Source organism: Heterodontus francisci, chromosome 4 (assembly GCF_036365525.1).
Source record: "Heterodontus francisci isolate sHetFra1 chromosome 4, sHetFra1.hap1, whole genome shotgun sequence".
Lineage (NCBI taxonomy): Eukaryota > Metazoa > Chordata > Chondrichthyes > Heterodontiformes > Heterodontidae > Heterodontus > Heterodontus francisci.
This window is the reverse complement of record NC_090374.1, coordinates 150,040,444-150,053,276: the sequence shown is the minus strand read 5'-3', so window position 1 is coordinate 150,053,276 and position 12,833 is coordinate 150,040,444. Positions and strand designations below refer to the sequence as shown.

At 45.5% G+C, this 12,833-nt stretch overlaps 1 protein-coding gene across 6 annotated transcripts in view; it reads right to left on the bottom strand.

Moving 5' to 3' along the window:
- Positions 1-12,130, bottom strand: part of polr1e (RNA polymerase I subunit E) — a 56,432-nt gene extending 44,302 nt beyond the window's left edge. Inside the window, exons 1-4 of one of the 6 annotated variants that reach the window (XM_068030323.1) lie at positions 11,977-12,130; positions 11,121-11,224; positions 10,553-10,629; positions 3,522-3,607 (exon numbers count right to left, since the gene is read on the bottom strand). In XM_068030323.1, the coding sequence (XP_067886424.1) occupies positions 3,522-3,607; positions 10,553-10,629; positions 11,121-11,224; positions 11,977-12,046 (337 nt within the window). In that variant the 5' untranslated portion in view covers positions 12,047-12,130. Of the gene's footprint in view, positions 1-3,521; positions 3,608-4,077; positions 4,355-10,552; positions 10,630-11,120; positions 11,225-11,866 lie in introns of those variants that run through there. The other 5 variants (XM_068030325.1, XM_068030324.1, XM_068030326.1 and 2 more) reach the window with 5 other exon arrangements.
- Between the last annotated feature and the right edge of the window lie 703 nt (positions 12,131-12,833).

The following is a 12,833-nucleotide window of genomic DNA, read 5'->3' as shown; positions in this document are numbered from 1 at the left end:
TCAATTCCAACAACTGCTCTGAATCCCAAACTGTCCATAAGTAATGTCACAGGAGGTTAACTAGTATTATTTGGGAAAAATAAACACAGATAGCCTGGCCAGTTTCAAAACAATCCCATTCCATATTACTGTTTCCAGCTCCTCAAAAATCTCTTTAAATGTCCCTTGAAGAGATATTTTGATGTCACACATAACCCTAATTCCTTCATGTTTATTTGTATGCTCACTTTGGCTACTGCTCGGGACCCATGCTACATTTTTTCTCCCACTCTCCTGGCACCTTTTATTTCTCCACTCAGGTATTTTGCATGCACCCAACCCCTTTCCCCCTCATTTTACTCTCCTGCTGTCACTCCAGGCTTCAATTCCCTTTTGAATAAGCCCACAGCTACCCCCGGTACCACTCTTTGCATTTTCCAAGGACCCATCTAGGCACTCATTGCTACCTCCCTAGAAGCAGCTACCACAACTGCCCCATCCTCCTTGTTCACCAACCTTCCTGCCCAGAAAACTCACTGGGAGCTAACTTCACCAAACCCCTTCCCATTGCTGTCATCCCTCCCACCACCACCCCCCCCCACCCCCCCCCAGCATCGCCACCTTGGTATGTCGGCAGATCAACAACCACCACCTGTCTTTACATTTCTCTCCAGAATGTTTGTTCAGTCACAAACATGGCCCTTGCCATCCACAATCTTATTGTGGCTTTGAAAGAGGGTTGCTCCTCCAGGCTCTGAACCCAGAAAAAAAACATTAACTCTCACATTCTGGTCCAACCCATCTTCACTCCCTCTATCCCAAGGGACCCTGACTTGAATATATCTGCCACACAACTGATTTAGCCATCCGTTGCCAGATATGGCTGTACCAGAACAAACACTATTGAGTCTCCCGCTCCTCTTCAAAGCTACTCACTATTCCAGGATTGTCCTGGAATGTTTAGTTTAGTTTAGAGATACAGCACTGAAACAGGCCCTTCAGCCCACCGAGTCTGTGCCGACCATCAACCACCCATTTATACTAATCCCATATCCCTACCACATCCCCACCTGTCCCTATATTTCCCTACCACCTACCTATACTTAGGGACAATTTATAATGGCCAATTAACTTAGCAACCTGCAAGTCTTTGGCATGTGGGAGGAAACCGGAGCACCCGGAGGAAACCCACACAGACACAGGGAGAACTTGCAAACTCCACACAGGCAGTACCCAGAATTGAACCCAGGTCGCTGGAGCTGTGAGGCTGCGGTGCTAACCACTGCGCCACTGTGCCGCCCAGTGCTAAGATAACAGACTTCTTTTCTCCACTACCAACCGTCTCCTTAAACCCCTCTCTCCCCTGGTTCAAGGAGCTCATGGGCTCCTTTTTCACAAAAACTGAGACTGTCCTTTTAGTTGCCTCTGCCACACCCAAGCCAAACATCCACCAGGGTCCCCACTACCCTAGCCCTGAATCCACATCTTCCTTTAGTTTCTCTCCCTTCTCCTTCCATGCCTTCTGAGCTCATCCTGTCCATGAGACCCAACTCTTGTTCCCTTGACCCTATTCCCATGAAACTGCAGACCATCCTAACTTTGCTTCCTGGTCCGCATGTTAGCCGGTACCGTAAACAGATTTCTTTTCTCCGGTACTTACCTTCCACCTTCCAAATGTGCCACCGTCACCCACTTCCTCAAAAGGCCACCCCTATAACTCTTTCCTTGCAAAGTACTGCCCACCGTATTTCAACCTCTCTTTCTCTCCAAAGTTAGATTAGATTAGATTAGAGATACAGCACTGAAACAGGCCCTTCGGCCCACCGAGTCTGTGCCAACCATCAACCACCCATTTATACTAATCCTACACTAATCCCATATTCCTACCAAACATCCCCACCTGTCCCTATATTTCCCTACCACCTACCTATACTAGTGACAATTTATAATGGCCAATTTACCTACCATCCTGCAAGTCTTTTGGCTTGTGGGAGGAAACCGGAGCACCCGGAGAAAACCCACGCGGTCACAGGGAGAACTTGCAAACTCCACACAGGCAGTACCCAGAATCGAACCCGGGTCCCTGGAGCTGTGAGGCTGCAGTGCTAACCACTGCGCCGTTCTTGAATGTATTTTCAACTCCCAAATCTACACCCAACTTTCCTGCAACTCCATATCTGAATCTCTCCAATCAAGATTCCGACTCCACCACAGCACTGAAACAGCTGTAATTAGTCACAAATGACATCCTCTATAACCATGGTTCACTATCTCTCCTCTGCCTCTCTACAGCTTTTGACAATATCGACTGCATCATTCTTCACCAACACATTTCCACTGTGCAACTTAGTGGGATTGTCCTTGTTTGGTTGACTTATCTATCTGATCACAACCAGAGCATCTCCAGCAATGGCTTCTCTTCTCCCACCCACACCATTACTTCCCGAGTCTCCTGAGGATATGTCCTTGGCCTCCTCATACATTTACCTCCAGAGCCACCCGAGAATATGCCCTTGGCCCCCTCCTGTTCCTCAACTACATGGGGTCACATTCCATGTGAACACCGAGCTCTACCTCGCCACTACCTCTTCCAACATCTCAAATACCTTTGTGTTGTCACGCTGCTTGCAACACCTCTCTAGATACTGGCAATCTGTCCCAAACATTGGGAAGTCTGAAGCTATCTTCTTCAGCCACCCGCACAAGCACCACACCTTCACCACCATTTGATTCCCCCCCCCAGCTATTGTCTCAGGCTGTTCAAAAATTGGAATCCTAATCAACCCCGAGCCGAGCTTCTGAACCCATATCCTCTCTATTACAGGACCATCTATTTCCACCTCTATAACATTGCCAACATCCGTCCCTGCCTCAGTCCATCTGCTGACAAAATCTTCATCCACACGTTGTCAGTTCCAGAGTAAATTAATCTGATGCTTTCCTGGTTGGTTTCCCTTCCTTCACCCTCTGTAAACTTCAGCTCATCCAAAACTGTATTGTCTATATCTTATCCTGCACCAAGTCCTGCTCACCCATGTCTATGCTGATCTACTTTGGTTCCTGGTCTCCCGCAGCCTCCAACCTCAAAATAAAATTCTCATCTTTGTGCTTAAATTCCCTTATAGCCACACCCTTGCCTAACTCTGTATCTTCTGTCTTCCAGCTCTCTATCCTCTCCAGCTCCACAATCCCCCTCCCTCGCACTGTTTTATCTGTTCCTCTGTTTGTGGACTTTTGTGGTTGTGCCTTCCAGTGACCAGGCCCTACACTCGAATTCCCTCCTTAACCCTCTGCAACTCTCCTTCAAGGCCCTTCTTAACACCCACTTCTTTGACCAACAGGCTTGCGGTCATCCCATCTAATAACTCCTTCTCCTGGATCATTGTCCATTTTTGGCTCATGATACTTCTGCAAAGTGCCTTCGGATGCTTCTATGTTAACTGTAGTATATAAATTCTTAGTTGTTGATACAAAGAAGTCTGATTTAGCCATGTCTAATTATGCTCACAGGGTGGTGAAGAACTATGTACTGAAGAACTTACCAGGAAAGAAGGGATGCATGTTGAACAGCTGAGCATCGTACACCTCCATTTTTCCAGTTCTTTTATTTAGCACGCCAACAAAATACCTGAATGGAACAAAGCACATTCTACTCAATGAAAGCTTTTTAGTCACTTTTATGCAGCAACTTCCCAATCATTTGCATTTTTGGAACAGTAATTTCCAAGGATTAATCTTTTATTTTACAGAAGTACTAGAAGCATGTAAACATTTAGTCACTCTGCTATCAATGCTGTTAAGTTTTGCCAGGTCTCTCTGAACATGCTAAAAATCCAATCAAAATGTGACATACAAACAACCGAATGGTTGTATCGATTTTTTTATATAGTTAAAGAGCATCTTGAGCAGCCCGACTAAACCACAATATACGATTAAATCTTGCTTTTGTCACTTTCGGCTTAGTCACTTTTTGAAGGTGGCAAATTGAAAGTCAAAACAGAAGTCTCAGAAGATTACAGAATCACAGAATTGTTACAGCACAGAAGGTGGCCATTCGGCCCATCATGTCTGCACCAGCTCTCTGAAAGAGCAACTCACTTCGCTCCATTCTCCCCTCTTCTTCCCGTAACCCTGTACATTCTTCCTTTTCATGTAGCAGTCTAATTCCCTTTTGAATGTTTCAGTTAAACCTGCCTCCACCACAATCTCAGGCAGCGCATTCCAGACCTTAACCACTTGCTACATCATAAAATGTATCCTCATGTCATTTTTGCTTCTTTTACCCATTACTTTAAATCTGTGACAAAAACAAGAAATGCTGGATTCACTCAGCAGGTCTGGCAGCATCTGTGGAAAGAGAAGCAGAGTTAACGTTTCGGGTCAGTGACCCTTCTTCGGAACTGACAAATATTAGAAAAGTCACAGATTATAAACAAGTGAGGTGGGGGTTGGGCAAGAGATAACAAAGGAGAAGGTGCAGATTGGACCAGGCCACATAGCTGACCAAAAGGTCACGGAGCAAAGGCAAACAATATGTTAATGGTGTGTTGAAAGACAAAGCATTAGTACAGATTAGGTGTGAATATACTGAATATAGAACATCAGCAAGTGCAAACCTGAAGAAAAACAACCTGAAAAAAACAGTGGGTAAGCAAACTGAACAAACTAAGATGAAATGAAATAAATGCAAAAAAAGATTGTAAAAAATGTAAAAAGGAATGCAAAAAAAAAAGGAAGAAAAAATAACTAAAAATGACTAAAAATGAAAGTAAAGTGGGGGGCTGTCATGCTCTGAAATTATTGAACTCAATGTTCAGTCCGGCAGGCTGTAGTGTGCCTAATCGGTAGATGAGATGCTGTTCCTCGAGCTTGCGTTGATGTTCACTGGAACACTGCAGCAATCCCAGGACAGAGATGTGAGCATGAGAGCAGGGGGGAGTGTTGAAATGGCAAGCAACCGGAAGCTCAGGGTCCTGCTTGCGGACTGAGCGGAGATGTTCCGCAAAGCGGTCACCCAGTCTGCGCTTGGTCTCCCCAATGTAGAGGAGACCACACTGTGAGCAGCGAATACAGTATACTACATTGAAAGAAGTACAAGTAAATCGTTGCTTCACCTGAAAGGAGTGTTTGGGGCCTGGGATAGTGAGGAGAGAGGAGGTAAATGGGCAGGTATTACACCTCCTGCGATTGCAAGGGAAGGTGCCCTGGGACGGGGACGAGGTGGCGGGGGTAATGGAGGAGTGGACCAGGGTGTCGCGGAGGGAACGATCCCTTCGGAATGCTGACAGGGGAAGGGAGGGGAAGATGCGACTGGTAGTGGCATCACGCTGGAGGTGGCGAAAATGGCGGAGGATGATCCTTTGGATATGGAGGCTGGTGGGATGAAAAGTGAGGACAAGGGGAACCCTGTCACGGTTCTGGGAGGGAAGGGAAGGGGTGAGGGTAGAGGTGCGGGGAATGGGTCGGACACGGTTGAGGGCCCTGTCAACCACAGTGGGGGGAAATCCTCGGTTGAGGAAAAAGGAGGTCATATCAGAAGCACCGTCATGGAAGGTAGCATCATCAGAGCAGATGCGTCGGAGACGGAGAAACTGGGAGAATGGAATGGAGTCCTTACAGGAGGTAGGGTGTGAAGAAGTGTAGTCGAGGTAGCTGTGGGAGTCAGTGGGCTTATAATGGATATTGGTAGACAACCTATCCCCAGAGATGGAGACAGAGAAGTCGAGGAAGGGAAGGGAAGTGTCAGAGATGGACCATGTAAAGGTGAGAGAAGGGTGGAAATTGGAAGCAAAGTTGATAAAGTTTTCTAGTTCGGGGCGGGAGCAGGAAACGGCACCGATACAGTCATCAATGTACCGGAAAAAGAGTTGGGGGAGGGGGCCTGAGTAGGACTGGAACAAAGAATGCTCGACATATCCCACAAAAAGACAGGCATAACTAGGACCCATGCGGGTACCCATAGCGACACCTTTTACTTGAAGGAAATGCATGGAGTTGGAGGAGAAGTTGTTCAATGTGAGAACAAGTTCAGCCAGGCGGAGGAGGGTGTTGGTGGATGGGGACTGGTTGGGCCTCTGTTCCAGGAAGAAGCGGAGAGCCCTCAAACCATCCTGGTGGGGGATGGAGGTGTAGAGCGACTTTAAATCTGTGCCCTCTTGTTCTCAATCATTTCATGAGTGAGAACAGTTTCTCTCTATCTACTCTGTCTACACCCGTCATGATTTTGAATACCTCTATAAAATAACATCTCAGCCTTCTCTTCTCCAAGAAAAAAGTCCTAACTTCTCCAATCTATCTTCATAACTGAAGTTCTTCATCCCTGGAACCATTCTCATGAATCTTTTCTGCACTCTCTCCAATGTCCTCACCTTTTTCTTAAAGTGTGGCGCCAAGAACTGGACGCAGTACTCCAGCTGAGGCCGAGCTAGTGTCTTATATAAATTCAACATAACTGCCTTGCCCTTGTACTCTATGTCACTATTAATAAAGCCCAAAATACTGTATGCTTTATTAACCGCTCTCTCAACCTATCCTGCCACCTTCAACGACTTATGCACACACACACCCAGGTCCCTCTGCTCCTGCACCCCCTTTAGAATTGTACCTTTTATTTTATATTGTCCCTCCTTGTTCTTCCTATCAAATTGAACCACTTCTTGTTTCTCTGCTTTGAACTTCATTTGCCACCTATCCGCCCATTCCACCAACTTGTCTATGTCCTTTTGCAATTCTACACCATCCTCCTCACAGTTCACAATGCTTCCAATGCTGCGGGTTAATTAAAGAAATCCAGCATAAATTTCTTAAGGGACAATCATGTTTGACTAATGCTGGGGTTTTTGAGAAGGCAACAGAAAGGGTTGATGAAGGCAATGCAGTTGATACAGTGCCACACAACAGACTTGTGAGCAAACTTATAGTTCATGGAATAAAACGGATGGTAGCAACATGGATACGGAATTGGCTAAGTGACAGGAAACAAAGAGTAGTGGTTAATGGATGTTTTTCAGGCTGGAGGAAGATTTGTAGTGGAGTTCCCCAGGGGTCAGTGTTGTGACCCTTGCTTTTCCTGATATATATTAATGACCTAGACCCTGGTAGACAGGGCACAATTTCAAAGTTTGCAGATGACACAAAACTTGGAAGCATTGTGAACTGTGAGGAGTTAATAAAGTATACAGTATCCTGGGATTTATTAATAGTGACACAGAGTACAAGGAAGTTATGTTGAATTTATATAAGACACTAGTTCGGCCTCAGCTGGAGTACTGCGTCCAGTTCTGGGTGCCGTGCTTTAAGAAAGATGTGAGGGCATTGGAGGGGGTGCAGAATAGATTCACGAGAATGCTTCCAGGGATGAAGAACTTCAGTTATGAAGATAGATTGGAGACGTTGGGACTGTTTTCCTTGAAGAGAAGGTTGAGAGGTTATTTGATAGAGGTATTCAAAATCATGAGGGGTCCAGAGAGAGTAGATAGAGAGAAAGGATTGAGAACGAGAGGGCACAGATTTAAAGTAACGGGTAAAAGAAGCAAAAACGACATGAGGGTACATTTTATGACGCAGCGAGTGTTTAAGGTCTGGAATGCACTTTCTGAGAGTGTGGTGGAGGCAGGTTCAATTGAAGCATTCAAAAGGGAATTAAATAGTTATATGAAAAGGAAGAATGTACTGGGTTACGGGGAGAAGGCGGGAGAATGGTACTAAGTTAATTGCTCTTTCGAAGAGCCGGTGCAGACATGATGGGCTGAATGGCCTCCTTCTGCGCTGTAACAATTCTGTGATTCTGTCTGTGGCCACAGAAACGCCTGTCTGTTCCCCTGACTATCAAATCTATCACTACGCTCTTCCAGTCTTCCTTGTGCCCCACTGTACAGCTGAGTCACCCATGGTGCCATGGCCTTGGCTGCACTCCCCAGATGAACCATAACTTTCCTCAGTATTCAGAACTCAATACCTGTTGGAGAGTGAGGTGTATTCAGGGGTCTCCTGCACCACCTGCCTGTTTCTTCTTGACTGTTTGGTGGTCACCATTTCTCTCTCTCCCTGCATACTCTTAACCAGAGCAGCCCAAGATAAAAAAAAACATTGGTTCCTGATGGCAACGGGGTCATACAGATCAGGAAGGTCCGAGTTATGACACATAGTCTATGGCAGTTTAGCTGATCTTAGGTAGAAGTAGTAACACAATTGAGCACTGCATCTCATCAGGACAATGAAACATTGGTCTGAGGTTGTGCTCCAGCATTCCATGCTGGAAACATACATCTGGGTGTCAGATAACAGCAGGACGATGGTTGACTGTGATGCCCCCACTTCTTCCCCAGTGGTCAAAAACCTCTCAACATTCACTACTTCATCAATAAAGAATGCTCAGAACTCAGTAAGTCACGAAAAATCTTCAGAGGGAGAAAATGGCAGAGAAAAAAAAAAATCAGGCAAAGTGCAAGAAATTGGCGCACTCTTCGTCATTTTGGTCAAACTATCCACATATACCAGTTTATAATGCATTCACTTTGTATGAGTGTTGTTCTTAAATTGGCCACGTTAGCCCACAGGATGTGAGGGAAAACAGCTTTCCTGACCTTGGTCGCTATCCAGCAGCCTCTGATGGGAAGTACATAGTATGTAAGTTTTGAGTGAGAACAGGACTCAAGGCTTACACTTGTAAGAGCAACTATTTACACACGGCAGCGAAGGGCCATCAACAGCTGTGGAACTGTATTGGAAGGATTCAGGAGAAATCTGAAAAGGAGCCTGAACTAAGAGTAGGTAGCACAGAGCATGCTGAATCTTTAATGGAAGAGGTGGGCCAGTTCTGGATGAGGGACAGAGGGGCCCTTTCTGGCTGCTACGTTATACATAATTGTCATGTTCATGATACGGATGTGAATTTCCTGTGGCACTTCTCACAAGTCAGAGGTTGTGCAGCTTTAGAAGGACACAAACATTATACCATGTAAACCACAAGGTATTCTTATGCTGCCATGGCGTAAGTGTGTGTCCCATTAAAGCTGCAAAGTATGACTGATTTAAGTAAACACTGCATAAACTTATATACAAGTCAACGGACAAGCTGCAGATGTTGTGTCTGGTATTTTCTGCTCAATGATTACTGCTGTTTCGACACAGAAACCTGAATTAGGCACAGTATGACATTCAAAAGGTGATGGGCAGGAAGTGCGTGCACTTACCAGGTTTTCATAGTCATTATTATAGCATATAGGTTTACTAAAGAGAATGCTGAAAAGCTTGTAAACCATGCTTTGCAGATTAAAAAGTCCTGCAAATGCTTAAAGCATGAAATTAAAACAAAAATAAATTGCTGGCAACACTCAATGAAGGTTCTCTATCTGAATGTTAACCTGTCTCAAGGCTGTCCTCTCAAAGATCAACAGCCTGTCAAACAGCCACACATCTGTTGGCTGAGTATTTGTTAAAGAGCAGACAATGTCCTGTGGCATTGCACACAAGGAGTCAAGACTAAGCACAGTCTTCAACTGATGTGTAGTTAGACTGTTGTGATAAATGGATGAAGGGGTGCAGAAAATTCAATCCCCACTTTCAAGTCACATCCTCATTTCTACGTATTCTCAGTATGAATTTCTATGTCTAGATTTATAAAACAAATTTATGTAAATTTATCATTCTGTAATTATAGCCACTAAGAAGTTTACACAGACTGTTTTTACTATAAATGCAAACACAGAAATTATAAATGTGGACACAGGCAGCTATAATGGAAAAAGTTGACAGGAAGTACAGTCAAATGCAAGATTAATATATTAATAATGTATTATAATTCTTACATCTAGCACATAATCTTGTCACACTTAATATAACACTTGACATCCAGTGTTGAGAATACCCTTATTGTTATAGAACAGTGTAACCTCCAACTCAATATGAGGAATCCCATAGCAAATTTGTTAATATAAATAATGACAAATATTCTCATAACGACAATCAGCATAATTATATCATGCATTTGTACACAGTTCCTTCTCCCCCAAGTTACTGAGGGCAGTTTCACCCATAAACACCAAGTAATGCCTCTGGTTTCTCATTCACTGCAAAGACCAGCGATATTCAAACTTTGTACTGTGGTACTGGCATTGCAGCTCCCCGGACTCCACTGCTAAATTAAGCAGAAAAATAAATGTGCTTTGCAGACCCTTTGCCCAATATGTTGCTGCATTTGGGGAAAATTAATCATAGTATCTTACAGCACAAAAGAGAGCCATTTGCCCATTGTGCCTGAGCCAGCTCTTTGAAAGGGCTATCCACTAATTCCCCATAGCCCTGCAAATTTTACTAGTTGATATTGTGCTTAATTCACAATATAGTAGGTCTAACTGGAAGGAAGATTATTTTATTGCAGCTAATCTGTATCATCCACCTCAGGACTGAATGCATGGGTAGATGCAAAAAGTGACACTCAAATCACAAGACAGTGTCTGTTGGTTGCCACAACTTCTCCCTCCTCTTTTCATATGCTGACAGTCCCATTGCATGCTTTCAGCAATTGACTTTTAAACAGAATTCTGCCTCCAAGTCAGAGAAACACACTTACTTGCACAGTGAGTTACACTTCAGAGCACTTGGTCCAAAATTATTTCCAACGTATGTCAGTCTATCCGTCTCAGCAGACTGCAAGGGGATGAAAAGAATTATCTCAACAAATAAGTTGAACAATTGGGTGGCGCAGTGGTTAGCACTGCAGCCTCACAGCTCCAGGGACCCGGGTTCGATTCTGGGTACTGCCTGTGCGGAGTTTGCAAGTTCTCCCTGTGACCGCGTGGGTTTTCGCCGGGTGCTCCGGTTTCCTCCCACAGCCAAAGACTTGCAGGTGATAGGTAAATTGGCCGTTGTAAATTACCCCTAGTGTAGGTAGGTGCTAGGGAATATGGGATTACTGTAGGGTTAGTATAAATGGGTGGTTGTTGGTCGGCATAGACTCAGTGGGCCGCAGGGCCTGTTTCAGTGCTGTATCTCTAAATAAAATAAATAAATTTCAAAGAATGAGCAATACTACTAATAGTTTAAAGAAGGTACACAATCCGAATAATCAGCTATGCCAGTTTTAACTTGAACACAAAATGTGTTTTATCACACAAGAATACCCATCATTTAACTCTTACCAAGATAAGTTGGTGCTTCTTCCGGGGGTTATTTCTGTGTATATTTTTGTGCAGCTGAAATTCCACATTTTCAGAATTTGTGAGCTTCCCATTGGAAAACTGAACTGCAAAACAGGGCAACATTTTATAAACTTAATTAGTGGCCCAGAGGATAATTTTGTACAGCAATCACAGAAAAGCCTGGCAGATGATTCTGGGTCACTTTTTTTCTACAACCAGTACAATATGATTTATTTTCAAACTGAAGATTAAAACATTTTAATTTTTTTCTTGGGTTGGGGGCAATGCTAGCAAAGCAGTGTTTGTTGCCCTGAACCCATTAAAGGTCAACCATGCCCTTGGGGTTGGATTCACATGTAGGCCAAAATAAGTAGGGGTGACAGGTTCCCTTCCCAGAAGGACATTCATGAACCAATAGCGTTTAGCTGGTAAATGCTGATCTTGTGTGTGCCAGTTTCTTCCACTTCACCTTGCTCACCAACTTTTTTAAATCTGCCGTAATACAATATGGCGTTTGAGTTTTAGAACTGACTTTTTCCCTTTTCAGTCGGATCTTAAACCTTATCATATGGTGATCACTTACTCCCAAGATGTTCATCCACACTCAGTTCATCTACCTGAGCTACTTCGTTACTCATAACCAAAGACATCTGCAGCCTTGTAAGATACTCCATCCAAATGTCACTCTGTCTCTCTTCCCCCTCCACGTCTATCTCTCACTGTATCTATGCATGCCACACACTCACCATCTCTGTCTCTCTCCCTGCTCCGTATGACCAGTCAGTCCCAGGCCTTTCCCCGCTGCCCGCCTAATTAATGACAAATATCCCGCCCCGGTATCGGGGTGTCGTTTTACCGAGTGCGGCCGATTGTTCCGGACCCAACTCCGCTAAATCTCTGTATTTCCACACACTGACCGCCGCCATCACCGCAAACACCAGCCGTACCAACACCACAACACGCCGCTAATTTTGTTCCAATGCCACACATGAGCGCTTCCAGGCCCAAACAGCACAGCTCCAACGACACCGCCACCTACAGGCCCAGGCCGCACGGCATCAACGACACCGCCACCTACAGGCCCAGGCCGCACGGCATCAACGACACCGCCACCTACAGGCCCAGGCCGCACGGCATCAACGTCACCGCCACCGACAGGCCCAGGCCGCACGGCGCCAGCGACACCGCCACCTACAGGCCCAGGCCGCACGGCATCAACGACACCGCCACCTACAGGCCCAGGCCGCACGGCATCAACGTCACCGCCACCGACAGGCCCAGGCCGCACGGCGCCAGCGACACCGCCACCTACAGGCCCAGGCCGCACGGCGCCAGCGACACCGCCACCTACAGGCCCAGGCCGCACGGCATCAACGTCACCGCCACCTACAGGCCCAGGCCGCACGGCGCCAGCGACACCGCCACCTACAGGCCCAGGCCGCACGGCGCCAGCGACACTGCTGAGTCCAGGCTCACAGTACCCGGGAATACCGCCATCTAGCGGCCAAAGTTGCACATCACCGCCTGCGGATTTAGATCCCAACAACAATAATTTGTATTTACATAGCGCCTTCAAGGTACTCAACCGTCCCAAGGTGGTTCATCGGAGTGTGATTAAACAAAATTTGACACGGAACCCCATAAGGAGATATTAGGGCAGATGGTCTAAAGCTTGGTCAAAAAGGTAGGTTTCAAGGAGCACCTTAGAAAAGT